General features: G+C 44.0%; 1 protein-coding gene across 3 annotated transcripts in view; it reads right to left on the bottom strand.

Annotated features, from left to right (window-relative positions):
- CHN1 (chimerin 1) overlaps nucleotides 1-15191 on the bottom strand; it is a 103594-nt gene that overhangs the window by 21634 nt on the left and 66769 nt on the right. For 2 of the 3 annotated variants that reach the window (XM_057423631.1, XM_057423633.1), the window contains one exon: nucleotides 11451-11528. The exons of the other annotated variant lie outside the window; for it this stretch is intronic. In XM_057423631.1, the coding sequence (XP_057279614.1) occupies nucleotides 11451-11528 (78 nt within the window). The remainder of the gene's footprint in view (nucleotides 1-11450; nucleotides 11529-15191) is intronic. 3 annotated transcript variants of the gene reach the window in all.

The following is a 15191-nucleotide window of genomic DNA, read 5'->3' on the forward strand; positions in this document are numbered from 1 at the left end:
GGACTCTTCACCAGGGACTGTAGTGACAGGACAAGGGGTAATGGGTTAAAACTTAAACAGGGGAAGTTTAGATTGGATATAAGGAAGAAGTTCTTTCCTGTTAGGGTGGTGAGGCACTGGGAATGGGTTGCCCAGGGAAGTTGTGAATGCTCCATCCCTGGCGGTGTTCAAGGCCAGGCTGGACAGAGCCTTGGGTGACATGGTTTAGTGTGAGGTGTCCCTGCTCATGGCAGGGGGGTTGGAACTAGATGATCTTAAGGTCCTTTCCAACCCTAACTATTCTGTGATTCTAAGCAGGGGCGGCCACGAGGGCATATAAGGGGAAAAAAGGGCCAGCCATGAGGAAGTATCATGAGGGGAAAGAAGGGACAGCCATGAGAGATCATGAGGGGAGAGGAAGGGCGACCAGAAGGGGAGCTCATGAGGGGAAAGAAGGATGGCCATGAGGGAAGATCATGAGGGGAGAGGAGGGGCAGCCATGAGGGGAGATCGGGGTGGGGGGAAGAAGGGGGAGCCACGAGAGGAGATCATGAGGGGAAGTGAGAGGCAACCATAAGGGCAGATTATGAGGTGTGTGGTGTCACTGTGAGGGGCAGTCATGAGGGGAGAGCAGGGACCGCCATGGGGTGGTGTAAGGGGTGGCCATGGGAGGTAGGGGCGGCACCTATACAGCATGAGTCATTCTGGGGAGCAGATGACAGGTGTCTGCAAGTGGAGATCAGGAGGGTCAGCCCTAAGGGGAGGTTTTGAGGGAAGATCATTTTGCCCGCAGAGACATAGTTTAGTGGTGGGCTTGGCAGTGCTGGGGTAACGGTTGGATTTGATCTTACAGGTCTTTTCCAATCTAGTTCATTCTGTGATTCTGTGATCTTCAGTGCTGATACTCACCGAACCTCAGGTGCCTACTTTTGAACTGCTGTTTTAGTGGTGAAGATCTCCCCTTCTTGGCGTCTTGCTCCACATCATGGTCAGCAGATTTCCACCTCTTCCTGACTCTCCCTAGCAGGGCAGTCTTCTCTACAGGGTCTACCACATTCCAAATCTGCTGCTTCAGTCTTTTGCCTCCCTTTATTATTCTTATTCGTATTCTTTCTCATTCTTATTTTTACTGAGCTCAGTACATAACCTTTGCTCACAGCTGACTCATCAGTGAAGTTTACACGACTCACCGTCAGCTTGAAAATTACATGGATAAAACAGAATTTCCTCTTCCCTATCAACACTGCATGTATTGGTTACCCTTCAGAAGACCAAGGTTGACTTTGCCCTTCCAGATCACTTTCTCACCATCATTAGCACTGTTCTCTCATCCCATGCATCCAAACACTGAAATGCCCTTCCATATGATCAGTTAAGAAATTAACTTATCTGTTACAAGACTTATCCAGAGCCTGCTCAGCTTTACACTGCCCCATCCAAATCACCCTTTCTTATCCATTATTGTGATTGCAAACTCAAAACAGATTAAAAGGTGAGGGTAGGTTTTTCTATGTTCCACAATGTTCTACTTTGCTTCGTCCTTTATCTGACATGCAGTGGGGAGGTTCTCTGGCAGTATTAATGAGGAGGCCCAGAGGCCATAATGTGCTCCCATCCCTGGTGTACACAGCCCTGCAGGATCAGCTCTGAAGCCTCTTTTGGGGTTTCTAAGTGGTGCTGTCTTTTCCCAGAGCTCAGTGGTGCTGGAGTGTTAATCTTCCCCCTACCATGGAGCAGAACTGGATGTCTGACCCTGCACTGGTCTGAATACACACCACCTCTGGAAATCAAATCACACGCAGCAAGTGATGCCAGAAAATGGTAAAAAATTGGTCTTCTGAGGTCAGAACAACCTCTAATACTGTTTCATCCCGCAGAGTAGGGCCTGGCAGCATGCTAAAAAGAAACACGTTTGCATCCCTTTGCTAGTTCAAGAGCCAGCACCTGCAAACAATACTGAATTTATTACATGACACTGTTTAATATAGCATTTGGATTTTTATATTTAATTCCCCATTCAAAAAACCTGCCAAGCGACTTTCGTGTTTTCAAAACTAAAATATGCTTTCCAGAAAAACTTCCAAAAACTCACCCAGCAGAGTCCCAGAGAGCCTGACTTACATTACAAGGGGTTCCTCGCCCTTTATAAAAGGAGCATCTGCCATATGCAGATTTTATTGTCTTATAAAACGTGAGAGCAGGATTGCCAACTGTGGGTTTATATCTCCCTACCCTTCCATTCTCCCTCCTGCCCCAAAAATCTTTTTCTCTCTTTCTTTCCATTAGGCTTCAACTGTGAGTGATTTTTTAAGAATGTGGAAAATGGGTGAGCAGGAGAGTGAGATAAAGTGATTTTAATCTGAATTTGTAAAGTTCCAGGGGAAATACTCAATTTGAAAGAAAAATCCAGATGATTCTAAAGGAAAACACCTGCTTCAAAACCAGACAAAATCCTATTACTAAGCTGTCCTGCAAGTCTAAAGTAAGAGGTGAGCCTCACATTGGGCTTACACCTAGGCATTTCTATTCTGAACTCTACTGCAACATCGGCAAGGTATAATAAACATTTAACTACTATGATCTTACGTAGGAGGCCAGTTTTTTGCTTAGGCTTGAAAGACATTCTCTTATACACAGGGAAAAATAGCTTAGCTCCTGTGATCAATAACTGCAAGTGTTTAGAATTTTATTTTTATTTTGCATTTAATGAAAATATTTCTTACAAAAAGAAAGACAGTTTTAGGACGACCAAATAAAAAAAAAAACAATCCAGTGACTCTGACAACAGATTATACTACAAGCTGCAGACTCGCCAAACAGATCTCTCAGCATTACTTCTCAGACTCTATAAAGGTCACTGCTGAAGTTAGTTACCCGTGTATCTCGTAACTCCACTTATTTTTTACATTTTTGGGTTTTCCTAGGCAGTTGTTCAGCCAGCCTTGATTGCTATCTGAAATCCAAGAATGAGCCAGCAGATAATTAGTATTCGTAGCTGGGAGACTTATATTATATCACTTGTCAAGGCAGGGAGGAGGAGAATGAGGAAGTATCAGGAAAGTGCTGTGCAAATGTGATACGAGAGAACACGATGGATTGGCAGAGCATTTGCAAAGCCACTGCTGGGAAGAAAGCAGGGCTGGATCTGCCAAATGATGGTTATGCAAAATCAACATGGAACACTATATAAAAAAGCCTTCCTTTGTTGAGACGCTGCTCCCATGGTCTCTCTAAATGCCTGCTCCATCAAGACCCTGCTCTGTACACAGCTCCTCTTCCATGGCCCTACACACTGAACTTCTGGATAATAGGTTTCGGAAAATCCAGACATTAGCATCTATGATGGGATGAAATACACCAACTTGAAAAAGGATGGGAGGAAACACTGCTGATTTACCCTCACTAGCTAGAAGCCCTGTTGGTGCTTGGAGAGGAGACCAAGCTGACCAGGGACTGAATAAATGGCACAGCTCCAGCATTTGTACTGCATGATGTTTCAAAGGTACAGTCCTGCTGGCAACATGGTCTTTCAAACAAATTCCCAAGGATGATGGGACACTGCTGATGAAGGCTGTCAGCTCAGTGGTCCTAGCTCATGCGCAATTGCATCAGCTGAATCCTGCCAGTTAGGGCTCTAGTCTGGACATGGGAGACATCGTAAATCTCAATTAAAATGATGAACTCAGGCTGTATTATTAATGTCTGTCTTCCCTGTCACAGTTGATTTTATCAGGCACCGAGTGTACCCATGCTGGCACCCAGTAAGCATGTCCTTTTCATCCATCCTTGGTCCAGGCAGACAGCAGCTGGATGTGGAAGGTACAGAAGAGATTATCAGTGAGAGAGTCAACCAACTCAACTATCAGTTTGGCCAATCCTTCAATTTAATCCTTGGATATAATACGATGATTACATAGTGCCTCTAAAACAAGGGTCTCAAGCACTCCCAATATTCCAGCACATGATACTCCTTCTGTGAGGCAAATATTGCTGCTGATGACTAATCTGAGAATCAAAGACACTGCCATGACAACCCACACAGCAGAGCCCTATCTGCAAGATAATTGCTTTCACGCGAAGGTGTAACAGAAATTAAAGTAACTGAGACCATTAGAACATACCTTCTCCAAAACTAGAGCTGACTTTGCCTAGACCAGCTGGGATGTTAGTCCTGGGGAGCCAGCCTGGGACCACCCCAAGGACTTATTCCAGCAGCTCCTGAGAGGAGAGATGCTGGCTGAACAGTCCTTGTTCAGAGCACAGAGTATAAATAGCATTGTTATTGCCAGTGGGTATGCTGGCATGAATAATGACCAGGCAAACCTCCCTACAGGTCCTCACCCACTTGGAGCCAGAAGCACTGCCGTGTCTTGTTTACTTTCTGGTTTGCAGTGATCATGTCAGCAGAGATAGGAACAACTGGAAACTGCAGTTAGGTCATGCTCTATGAGAGCCAAAGCAAAAACCCACAGAATAGCATGTTGTTGGCTTTTTTTTTGCTTGTAAATTGAATAAAATAGCCACCTTTCTTTCAGGATGGAATAGCAGATTTTCTTTAAATTAATATCTGGAACATTGTCCATTTTATACCAGGCCCAAGTTACTTGATACCTATGTCCATACAAAAAATTCTGAAACTAGAGGTGAAAATTGAACAAAACCCTTAGAATTAAAAATCCCTCTATACAGACACCATACATGTAATGATGGAAATAGGATAAACCCTTAAGAGGGTCCCAAAGAAATGCTTTTGCAGTGATGCCAAGGCTAATTTGGAGGAAGAGCTGTTGATGAGAGAGCACAACACGTGCAACATGCTTCTTGAGGCGAAGTCTCAGTCCTCCCCAGCAGAGCACTTCCTAGCTTCACCACAGAAATGACCTGGCCTGTTCTTATGGGTGTGCACATGGAAGACTCGCAAGGTGCACATCTAGGGACTGCTGGTGTGGTGAGAAGGAATTACAGCTTGAATAAATTAAGGATTTAGAAAAAAAATGCTTTTTTTTTAATTTTTTTTTTTTTTTTTTTGTAACAGAGGCAAAGCTTGAATTCAGGGGCTAGCACTAAGAAACCAGACAGAGTTAAATAATATTGTGCTATTTGAAATCTGCTTTGGAAAAGCCCTGGCTTTTCAAGGGGGAAAAAAAAAAAAAAAGTTAAAAGTAACATTAAATAAATTCCTTAGGGAACTAATATCCATCAATGCCTAAAAGCTTCCCTGGCTTGAACTGCCTTATAATATGCTAAGAGTTTCAGAAACCACAACACAAGAGCTGGTGAAGTTCTCAGAAGTTCTGCTCCAGTTTTGCTCTCTAGATATTTTCCCTACCTTTGAACCCCTTTTTCCCCTCAAGTATTAGGAATCTAAAAGAAACATCAAATTTCCCAAGGTTTTCTTATCTGCAACAATGTGCACTCTCCCCAGGGACTATGCTAGGGGCACCCAGCTCTCTTTCTGATTATTCATTTGAGCACAGTGACTCACTTCTCATGTAAAGATGTTTGAAAATATGTTCAGTGCCAGGTCCATACCTTACAAAAAAAGCCACCATCCTCTTTTCAGCAGAGCTAGACCAATCTACCCCAAATCAGCATCTGCCCCAGTTTGCAGAAGATCAGAAATAGAAATGAGTTCATGTCACAAGTCACAGAAAACCGGGTCTGCTTAATATAGGAGTCTGCTATATTTTCTGGACTTTTTGCAGCATTTCCTTTGCATTTTTCATGTTCCCATTTCCCAGTGTTCAGGTGCAGCTTTGCTTAGCTGCTTTTGTTAGAATAATAACACCTGTCACGGAAGTAATTTGCTATGATTTTTTACACTAGCAAAGCACCTAGCACATATGCAATTACACTAGTAAAATCAGGGCCAGGTTAGTCTCTCCATTAGTAGAATGCTTGAGTTGGTCTACATTGACAACACCTTTCCAGTAGAGACTGGTCCTAATGGGAGCCTTCCCTCTTTGTGCACATTTAAGGTTATATTTTACTCCCATTTACCTCTGGAAGAGCATTTTGTCTCTGCTCTGGAACTCCCTATTTGGCCTTTCAAATGGGTCACTCTCAAAGAGAAAGCCAGGATGTTGCTTCAGTTGAGGAGGGAGGTGAAGAATGTCAGCAAACAAAAGTCATCTGCATCTCTGCTGTCTTGGCCTAAAAAAACATGGAAAAACATCTCTCCTCTCTGGAAGAAGTGTTGGCTTGAAAGGGAATTATGTTCTGAATGTCCACCAATTCACCAAGCAGCTTTGCAACTGCTATTCATCACAGTTAACTGACTGCCATCTCAGGCATTAGTAAGATAGTGACTAAGAAACAGCGTGACAATACCAAATACTGCACAGGAAGATAGCAAAAAATAGCCTTCTGAAGACATATCTACTCTGTGAAGAGCAAGAGAGAAATGAGACAATATTCTAGGGGAAAATGATGCATGGAAACACAGATTTCAATCCAGCTCTGACAGGCACAGACACCTTCTTGCTTCAGTGAAGCACCACAGCACTAATCTAGTCAGAAGAGTGGTTTTACACCTTGGACTATCAACAGTTATGAAACACCTGCAGAGTGCTCTGCCAGCTTAAGTCATCAGGAGCCAGAGGTGTCTGAAGGAATACCAATAGCCAGCCAAGGGAGCTAAAAATTCCCCAGGGCCCGTGAGTCACAAGAGCTGGAGGGGAGTGAAGACCTTTAAGGTGTTTTGTCCAGGTTTATTCTAAATTTGCCGAGTGACAGGGAGGTTACTGCACAGACTAACAACTTTTCACCACCCAGATTTCTTGCAGTTAATCTCAATTTAGTGGCAGGCAAAGGAGTGAGGTCAGTACCCAAGTCCAAAACACAGCACCAGGTGGGGAGGAGGTGTAGATGTCCCGTGTCAGTGAGGGATGGACTCAGGGCAGAAGGTACATTAGCTGGATCCTTTCTTTTTTAAACAGCAATAACCTATGGGATGTAGCAGGGAGATGGAGAGAAGGAAAGTCCAGAGGACTGAGCAAGGGGAACTCTGCATGGTCAGTACCCTAATAAATACTGCCTTGCTGAAGAGAGATGAGATAATCTTAAATGCAACTCTGATTCCCCTGCCTTGTAAGTCCTTTAGCATAAAGCCTACTTCACACATCCCAACCTAGAGCTCCTCTCAATAACCAACACGGACTGCTTCGATCCATATGGCACCTTGCCAGAGGCTCCTTTTCCCCTCAAATTTGATGTTTCTGCTGTTGCCTGAAGCTCCTCCCTCCCCTGCCTGTCCAGGAGGTACACAGCTGCTTTCCTCCCCTTAAAATTATTGACTGTGTCAGGTACCAGCTAGGTAAGAAATTCTATTTTAATTTACAAGCTATCACAGTTGATACATTTTCTGGGGACAAGATAAGCAAATACAAGATCTACAAGAGACAGAAAAAGCACTCTTATTGGTAGGGTCCAGCTGTAGAGTAAATTTATGGGAATGATTACGTGCAAATCTACTCTGTCCACTTCTATGACATGTCACAGAACTTTACCCTATCTTAAACCTTCTTTTTGTAAGAAAATAACACCCCTGGCTTCAGCTATGCTCCTTGTCAGAACGCACTTCATGAGAACCCCACAGATCTCTCAGAGCTTTCAAACAGAAGATGTTACTGCTTATCCACACTGGGTGGATGAACAAACTCGATAATCACCACACACACATGCTCATAGAGATACATGTATACTAGAGTGTGTGGGGAGATTTATCTCCCATAATGGGTAAGAAAACGAAAGAGAGGAAAAACCTTTCGTGAAAGAAAGTGGGGATGAAATCTTTAGGATGAAGTGACTGTCCTGATGTGGTCTGATGATTCCTTTTACAAGATATCTCATGCAGGGTTCTGGGTTTCAGAAAAGCAGAGTATACACAGGACAAGGAAAAGAAATCAAATATGCAAACAGACAGACCCAATCAAGTCACACTCACAGTCCTAGCTCACCTTTAAATCCCGTTATTGAATTAGAGCTAAGTAAAATGCTGTGTCAAACAATGTAGATGGCGTATAGCTATTTGAACCGAAAATTAATCTTTTATATTTGATTTAGAGAGGAGAATACAGAAATACTAAAACTTTTTATAAATTAAAAAAAAAAGCCCAAATATGCTTTAAAAACTTTTTTAATAATTAGCTCTCCTCCTGAGGAACAGAGATTAAAAACTCAGTCAGATCTGACATTTGTAAATCATCATCCCTTTCTTTGCTTATGGAGATTAATTTAAGAGAATTCAGCCACTCTGTATTTGCATTTGAGATGTGCTCATGAGAGTCCAGACCTCCCCAGTCAGGAGAATACCACATTGCTGGAGATCATTACTGGCCAGTGCTGCCCGCAGAGCTCTCTGTCACACTGGCAGGAGATAACTCATTCCAGCAGATTTAAACAAGATTAAAACCTTTCAAACCCCTATCCATTTCAACATTCCTAGAACTGCCTTTAAACTCTTCTTCCAAACAACCCTTGAAGCAAGACATAGATTTATTCAGGAGACCTCTTGACAAATTAAGAGTAAAAGCAGCTTTCATGTTCACCCCTTCCCTAGGCATCTGCACTCCTTTGAGGACCTGCACTGCACTGCTCCTCTGCCACCCTGCTCCTCTACCTGATCTCGACCTTGTCTGTTGCTGGAGGCAACAGAGCCTGAGGGCTCAAACTCCACCTGTGTCCCCCATACCCGCTCCAGAGGGACAGGAGGTGCAGGGGGAGAACTGAGGTCTCCTAACCTGTGGCCAAGTCTCTTGGGTATTTGCTATCCGCAGCCCACCTCCGGAGCAGCTGCTGCTGTCGCCTTCCCTTCTCCAAGACAACAGTGCTAGCTGTTGTGCATTAACAATTCTCCATTTCTCCTCCCACTGCTGGGAAGATATAGCATTTTCAGTATAAAAAGAATTCTGCGACTAGTGATGTGATTATCAAAGCAGCAGCTGAGAAATGGTTAGAGTCCCTGTCTGTTGCCTCGTGCCTGTATAACGAAGAGAAGATTTAGCCGCAGAGGTACAAAGCGGTGTGCGCCCTCCTTTTTGCTGGTGGAGCCTCTGGGGACAGCAGTCACTGTTCGTTAGCTGAACTGTACAAGTTTATTTCACTTCTGGGCTGCATTTTCTTGTTTTGTTTAAAAAGTCTAGGTTCAAGACTCTGGGCCTGACATTTCCTCCCTTTCCACATGGGTGGCACATATGCTGCTTGGCAGGCAACCTAGGAGACTTCTGCAGACATTTTAACTGATGACGTCTATACTTGTAAGAAGAAAAATTTGACAGATGCAAGGAATGATAAAGGAGAGAAGCACATGAGCTAACAATGGCCATTTGTTTCAGATCCATAACACAACAATTGCAAAGGTTTTCTGGTTATTTTTTTACAAATGGGGCAGTGGCCACATTTAGAGCTCATGAACGCCAGCAGCATTCCTTCAGTGGGCAGGCCGGCTGCTGCATATCCTTTAAGGGGTAAGGGGTTCATTCTCTTCTACTTCTTTTTACAGCAAAAATTACCTGTGTTAGGTGACTCCATTTCAGAAAGAGTTACTTCTCAAGGTATCTTTTCCTGGCAACTGTACGTATAAAGGAACTACAGTACAACCATTATAAGGAAAATAATGCGTGTGGAAAGTTTGTGCTGTAACTATGAGCTTGGATCAGACACACTGTTTGTTTTCAAAAAAAGACTGGAGAACTCACAGCTTCCAAACTTTCCAGATTCAGTTTCTGGAAGAAAAAAAAAATAAACCAGCCCAAACAAATGAAAATCAGATTATCGGATTATTTTCTAAACAGATGTGTTTCAGGCTGTTAAAGGAAAGCAACTATAGAACGCAGATGTGCGCAGAATTAAATGCATATTATCCTACAGAGGCGCTATACATGGAAAATCACTATTTGCTGGCATCTGCAAGAATTATCTTCAAACTCTAAGGAACAAATGAAATTTGCAAGACATTTCAGATCTCCAGGACATCTCAGAAGCCTGTGAAAAAATGCTCTGCATTTAACCAACAACAGGGTTATTTTATGCCAAGCGTTCATATTAAACACTTTTTAATATAACACTTTGTACATGGTTTTCAAATTCATACTTTCATGAAGAACAAGTCAACCAAAACATCCTGCATTAGTCTCCAATTTTAGTGATTATTTGAACTCAAAAGCGAGAAGGTGGTTTAAATAAAATCTTATGGATGATACGTAAATATACATGTGTGCACACATGCGTACATTCACACATGCACATGTGTGTGATGGAAACCAAACCTGAAAATAAGAGACAATTAACAGATGCCCAAAGGGGTTGCAGATTAACAGTTAACAATTAACAGTTGCCCAGAGAGGTGGTAGATGCAGCATCCCTGGAGAAATTCAAGGCTAGGCTGGATGTGGTTCTGATGTAGTTGAAGATGTCCCTGCTCATTGCAGGGGGTTGGACTAAATGACCTTTGAAGGTCCCTTCCAACCCAAACTGTTCTATGATTCCATGCTTATATCATCAGATGCCTGTATTATATTAATGATTTTCCCTTCTCCTAAAATAAATAAAAGCAAAAGCTACACGGAGGAAAAAAACTCAATACATCAAAGATAGAATCTAGGCTTCAGGTATTATATATGAAGTTTGTACCATCATCTGTAGGAATTCAGGATAACACCAATTCACTTATAAATAAATGCTGCCTATTACGCATTTGACCGCTAAAAGGTTAAACTACTAAATCTTTACCAGACATTTATTACAGATAGAGACACAAAACATGCATATGTTGTGTTGACATGTGCCTCTCTTATCAAAGAGCATCATTTATTTAAAATAATTGAAACAATAATTAGAAGCTACATGGAAGACTAAGTAAATTGTATGAAAACACAGGGTAGCTGCTAATGCCAGCAGCTCCAACAGCCCCGTGGTACAAGCCTGGCTGCTTTCAACACACTCAATTCATTAACACCAGAGAAAAGCCAGAAATGAAGGGAAATGCCGACCATCTGCTCAATCCAGATGCAAGAGAACACGCATCTTACCTCCAAAGCTATTTATCAGCGAAAAACTGAGACGAGATGGGTTTAATCCTCTAACTGCAGATCTAAAAGATTATGCGGCATCATATTATCAAAGTAAAACTGAACTATGTTCATTTGAATGGGAAGAAAACTTTGCCACTTTTTCTCACCTTTAACATCTCTTGATATAAAACAATTCTAAATAAAACAGATAACCTAGCTATGACAAATACTATTTAAAGAAATGCATGCACACAAGCAGTTGACAACAAAATCCTCATTCTTCTTCTGCTATGTCTGAAATACGGTTAACTGATTTAACCAGCAATGAGATTTAATTGAAGCACGTAAGTTCCCAGAAAGTCATCGTCTTCGTACATTTTATTTCCTTGCAATACCATGCCCATTATAAAACAAAATCTATGGCCCCTGTGCTGTATAAAGAAACGAGTAATTGCTTACCTTGAAGTTATGAATCTTCTCGTATTTTGGAATATGTTCATTTTCTTTCAGAGTTGCTCTTCTGACAAGCGACGTCAACTGTGAATAAGCAAAGAGTTTAAGAGGTTGCCAGATTGTCACGGGCGACTTCTGAGCACCCAGTTTCATCCCCAGGGCTGCGAGCAGGAAGTCTTGCTGGCGGCTCTCCTGCTTGGCTCTGTGCACCGCGGACCGGCTCGCTTTGTGCCCGGGCCAGGATTCCCTGGATGGCATGGTGGGGTGGCTGAAGGAGGCACAGCCCCCCGGACCGCTGCGTGTGTCTGTCGGTCTGGCGCTCAAACACCGGGCAGCACCATGACGGGCACCCAACCTGCGGGGACGGGTGGCGCGGCCGTGCGCGGGCACTGCTTCACGGCGCGGCTTAATGGGGCGACGCGACGCGAAGCGGAATCCCCGCCGACCGTAGCGCAGGACTGCCGGCGGGGGGGGGCGGTGCGTGCGGCAGCGACAGGCAGCGGCGGGAGGGGTGCGCAGAGCTCGGCCTCTCCCTCCATCGAGGGAGACCTCCGCGCCCTCCTCCCGCCCCGCTGCCCGTTACCGGGAGGGTGGGAGCGCGGCTCCGCGCGGAGCGACACGGCGCGGCAGCACCCCCCCGCCTGCCGTGCAGCCAATGGAGCCCCGGAGAGGCGGGAGCGCGGCTCCGCCCCGCCCCGCCCCGGCAGCCGCGAGCGGCCGGTACCGGCGCAAAGGGCATCGCTGCGCCCCTGCGGAGCGCGGCCGTCAGGGCATTCTCGGATGTGCAGTGACAGCAGCCGCGGGTGACGCGGCAGGAGCCGGCTGTCCCCGGCCTCCGCCGGACTGACAGAGGTTGGGCACTAGGAAGTAGGGCCGGCAGCAGCTCTGTGTGGATGTTCACCGCTCGTCCCTTTAAATGACATCTTTCAATGCTTTCTGTATAAAAAGAGGCTTGTCAAACTCACATCATGTAACAGGCTCTTCTAGTAAGGATGTGAACGCAAGTGCCACCACCCAAAGTTCATTGCACCACCCCTTCCACCAAAGGCCTTGCCCCCGATTGCTGTGGTGCCCCTCTGTATGAATTAACAAACACCAGCAGGAGGTGAATGACACATATTCTCGCATTGGATGTAATTGATGATGAAATGTACACAGGACAGTCTGGTCCTCACCAGCCCTCATGCGAACCAAAGGAAACAATGTTTCACGCAGCCATTAAAGCCTTGAACTCCTCACAGAGCCAAAGTACCACAGGGGCCCAGAGGGCTAGGACAGCCCATGCCGTACCCACCCAGAGCTGGTCAATGGGGCCGCCCAGCTCCAGGGCTTTTCACTCCCATTCTGACAGCTATGAGGGGACACACCACGATGGCGGCTTGCCTCCCACCCGTTTTCTCCTAGTGCTCTCCAAGCATTTGTGAACGGTCTTTGTCAGACAGAGCAAAAATGGACCTTTGATCTTACTGCAGCTGTGATTTACACCGTGGGGCTGTCTGCCATCCTGAGGTTTAGGGGGTGAGAAGGTCCTTCCTTGTGCACAGCCTGCCCTACCCAAGTGCAGCCTGCCTTCTGCTGCTACACACTGCAGCACCACAACCGCTCTCCCTTCTGCAGCAAAGGTATTTTTATCTCTCATGAGTCAGTAACAACCAAAGACAAGCAGAGTTTGTCACAGGATTCTGGGTGGAATTGGTATGTATTTTGCAGCTGGATCACAGCATTACTGTTTAGCTCAATCCTGCCAATGCAGCTGACTGTAACACTCATGGTGAGCCCCTCCTCCATTCCCTTGCATGGCCTCCAGTACCTTCTCTACAGGCTTTAAAAATCTGCTGGGTTTCAGCACAGGGTCAGGTTGCCGAGATTAAGGATCAACATATGTGCTTCACCACCACTAATCTGCAGTGCAAGTTAATAGCTAATAATCGAAACACTGGATGTAGATTATACAGGATGAAGCTGTTGGGCATTAGTGGCTCATACGGGGGCCTTAGGAACACCTGGCTCAGTTCCCAGTTTCAATACCAACGGAAGGCTGGTTGATCCATCCTATTAAGAAATACTTTTCCAATGGCTACCTTAACCTGCCTGTCTTGCTTTTAAATGCTCATTTCTATTGTAGGTGAATAAATGCTCCTCTGGCATTTTTTTGAACATCCTTTTAAGTGTAACACTCCATGGCAAGAGGAGATAAAAAACTGAGGTGAGGAGTAAGAGAAGACAAAAACTGACCACCTTATTTATGTGAGGTGTAAGAATAGTAGGGACTCGGGAGGGGGAAACAGACAGGCTTTTGAGCTCATTCTCTCCTTTCTAGCTAAAGCCACTTCATACTTTCACTTCCAAGAACTACATCACGTAAAAGTCCTCACGGAACAAGGTGGACCTAAACCTAACACACAAGAGTCATTCTCTTAAAACAGTGTGACAACAGGCTCAGGAAGCAAACTGTGGAGTTCTGGAAGTGTTACATGCTTCCTTGGAAACCCGAATTCCTCTTATATTTTAAAAGGGAAAAATTAATCACCAAAGCTTCATATTAGTAAATAAACTCTTTGAAAATCAAATTTATTAGAAATAAGTAACCCAGAGACTTTCAAGAGTACATTTACTATCAGAATCAACCATTATTGTTTTGTGTAATTCCACTTAAGAAGCAAGATAAAGCATTCTGAGTTTTCATTTCAGTTGTTGGTAAAGCATGTACTCACTTTTTGACATTCCTTAATTGTCAGCTTTCTTCTTCCTAATTCTGACAAAATGATTTATTTTCAATGGCACTTTAGAGTCACATTAGTAGAAACCGATCTCTGGATCCTGGAAAATTAAATCTTTAGAATGTCAATAAAAAGGTAAACAAAACTACCCAACAGGGAAAGGTCCTATCTCATGGCTGTAATTTTGGAATGCTTTATAATCTGGAAAGTAGTTATAAGATTATGAATTTTAAATCTAATGTTACTTTGTGTTACAGTAATCTAACTCAGACTGCTTATTGGTTTTACATAAATCAGCTTCCTACTGTTCTGTGCAAAATGTTTTCTGCTGTTTACAAATATAGGAATACTGGGCTCACCTACGCTTACAGCCCCTCACACGTGCTATATGCACTAGAGTTCTGCACACCAGAAACATAGACTGAAAGTTAAAACCATAAAGCTAGCAACTGAAAAATTATGAAAAATATATGTTTATCTATTTCCTACATATATTTCCCCAACATAAAGTAGTGTTGTAATGAAGTCATACAACCGATGTCAGGCAGTTGACAAAGTTCTGTAATGCATACCCTCATTCTTCTGCCATTGCCTAACTCTGGGAGTTTGGCATTGGAAGCTAGTGCTCTTCTTAACACAGCCCACTCACTTTTTGGAAACCAAAATGAAGAATGAAATCTATGTTGTACACATCTTCCTGACCACAGTTTGGGTCATTAGGCAGGTTCGTATCTTTAGCTTAACCAGTACGTGAGATAATAAAGTAAGAGAGAGCAAGCCACTGTAGCTAGGTAGCCCTAGTCATTGCACAGATGAGTCACCATCCCTGAGCAAACAAATGAAGTCATGGACCTGGAGGTTCACCTCAATCCTGCAGGAATCTGCTCTCTCCAGATGCGCTCTCCAGCTCCAGGTGCTCTATGCTGTCTCTCTATTCCCAGCCTGCAAGCATGCAGTTCCTGCTCTTTTTCTTACATCTTTGCCTGGCTCTTGATTCAACGCCTACTCTCCACTAATGGCTCCTGCA

This window comes from Pezoporus wallicus, unplaced genomic scaffold (assembly GCF_028554395.1).
Source record: "Pezoporus wallicus isolate ANWC-B61680 ecotype Strahan unplaced genomic scaffold, APGP_CSIRO_Pwel_v1 contig_1181, whole genome shotgun sequence".
NCBI classification, from domain to species: Eukaryota; Metazoa; Chordata; class Aves; order Psittaciformes; family Psittacidae; genus Pezoporus; species Pezoporus wallicus.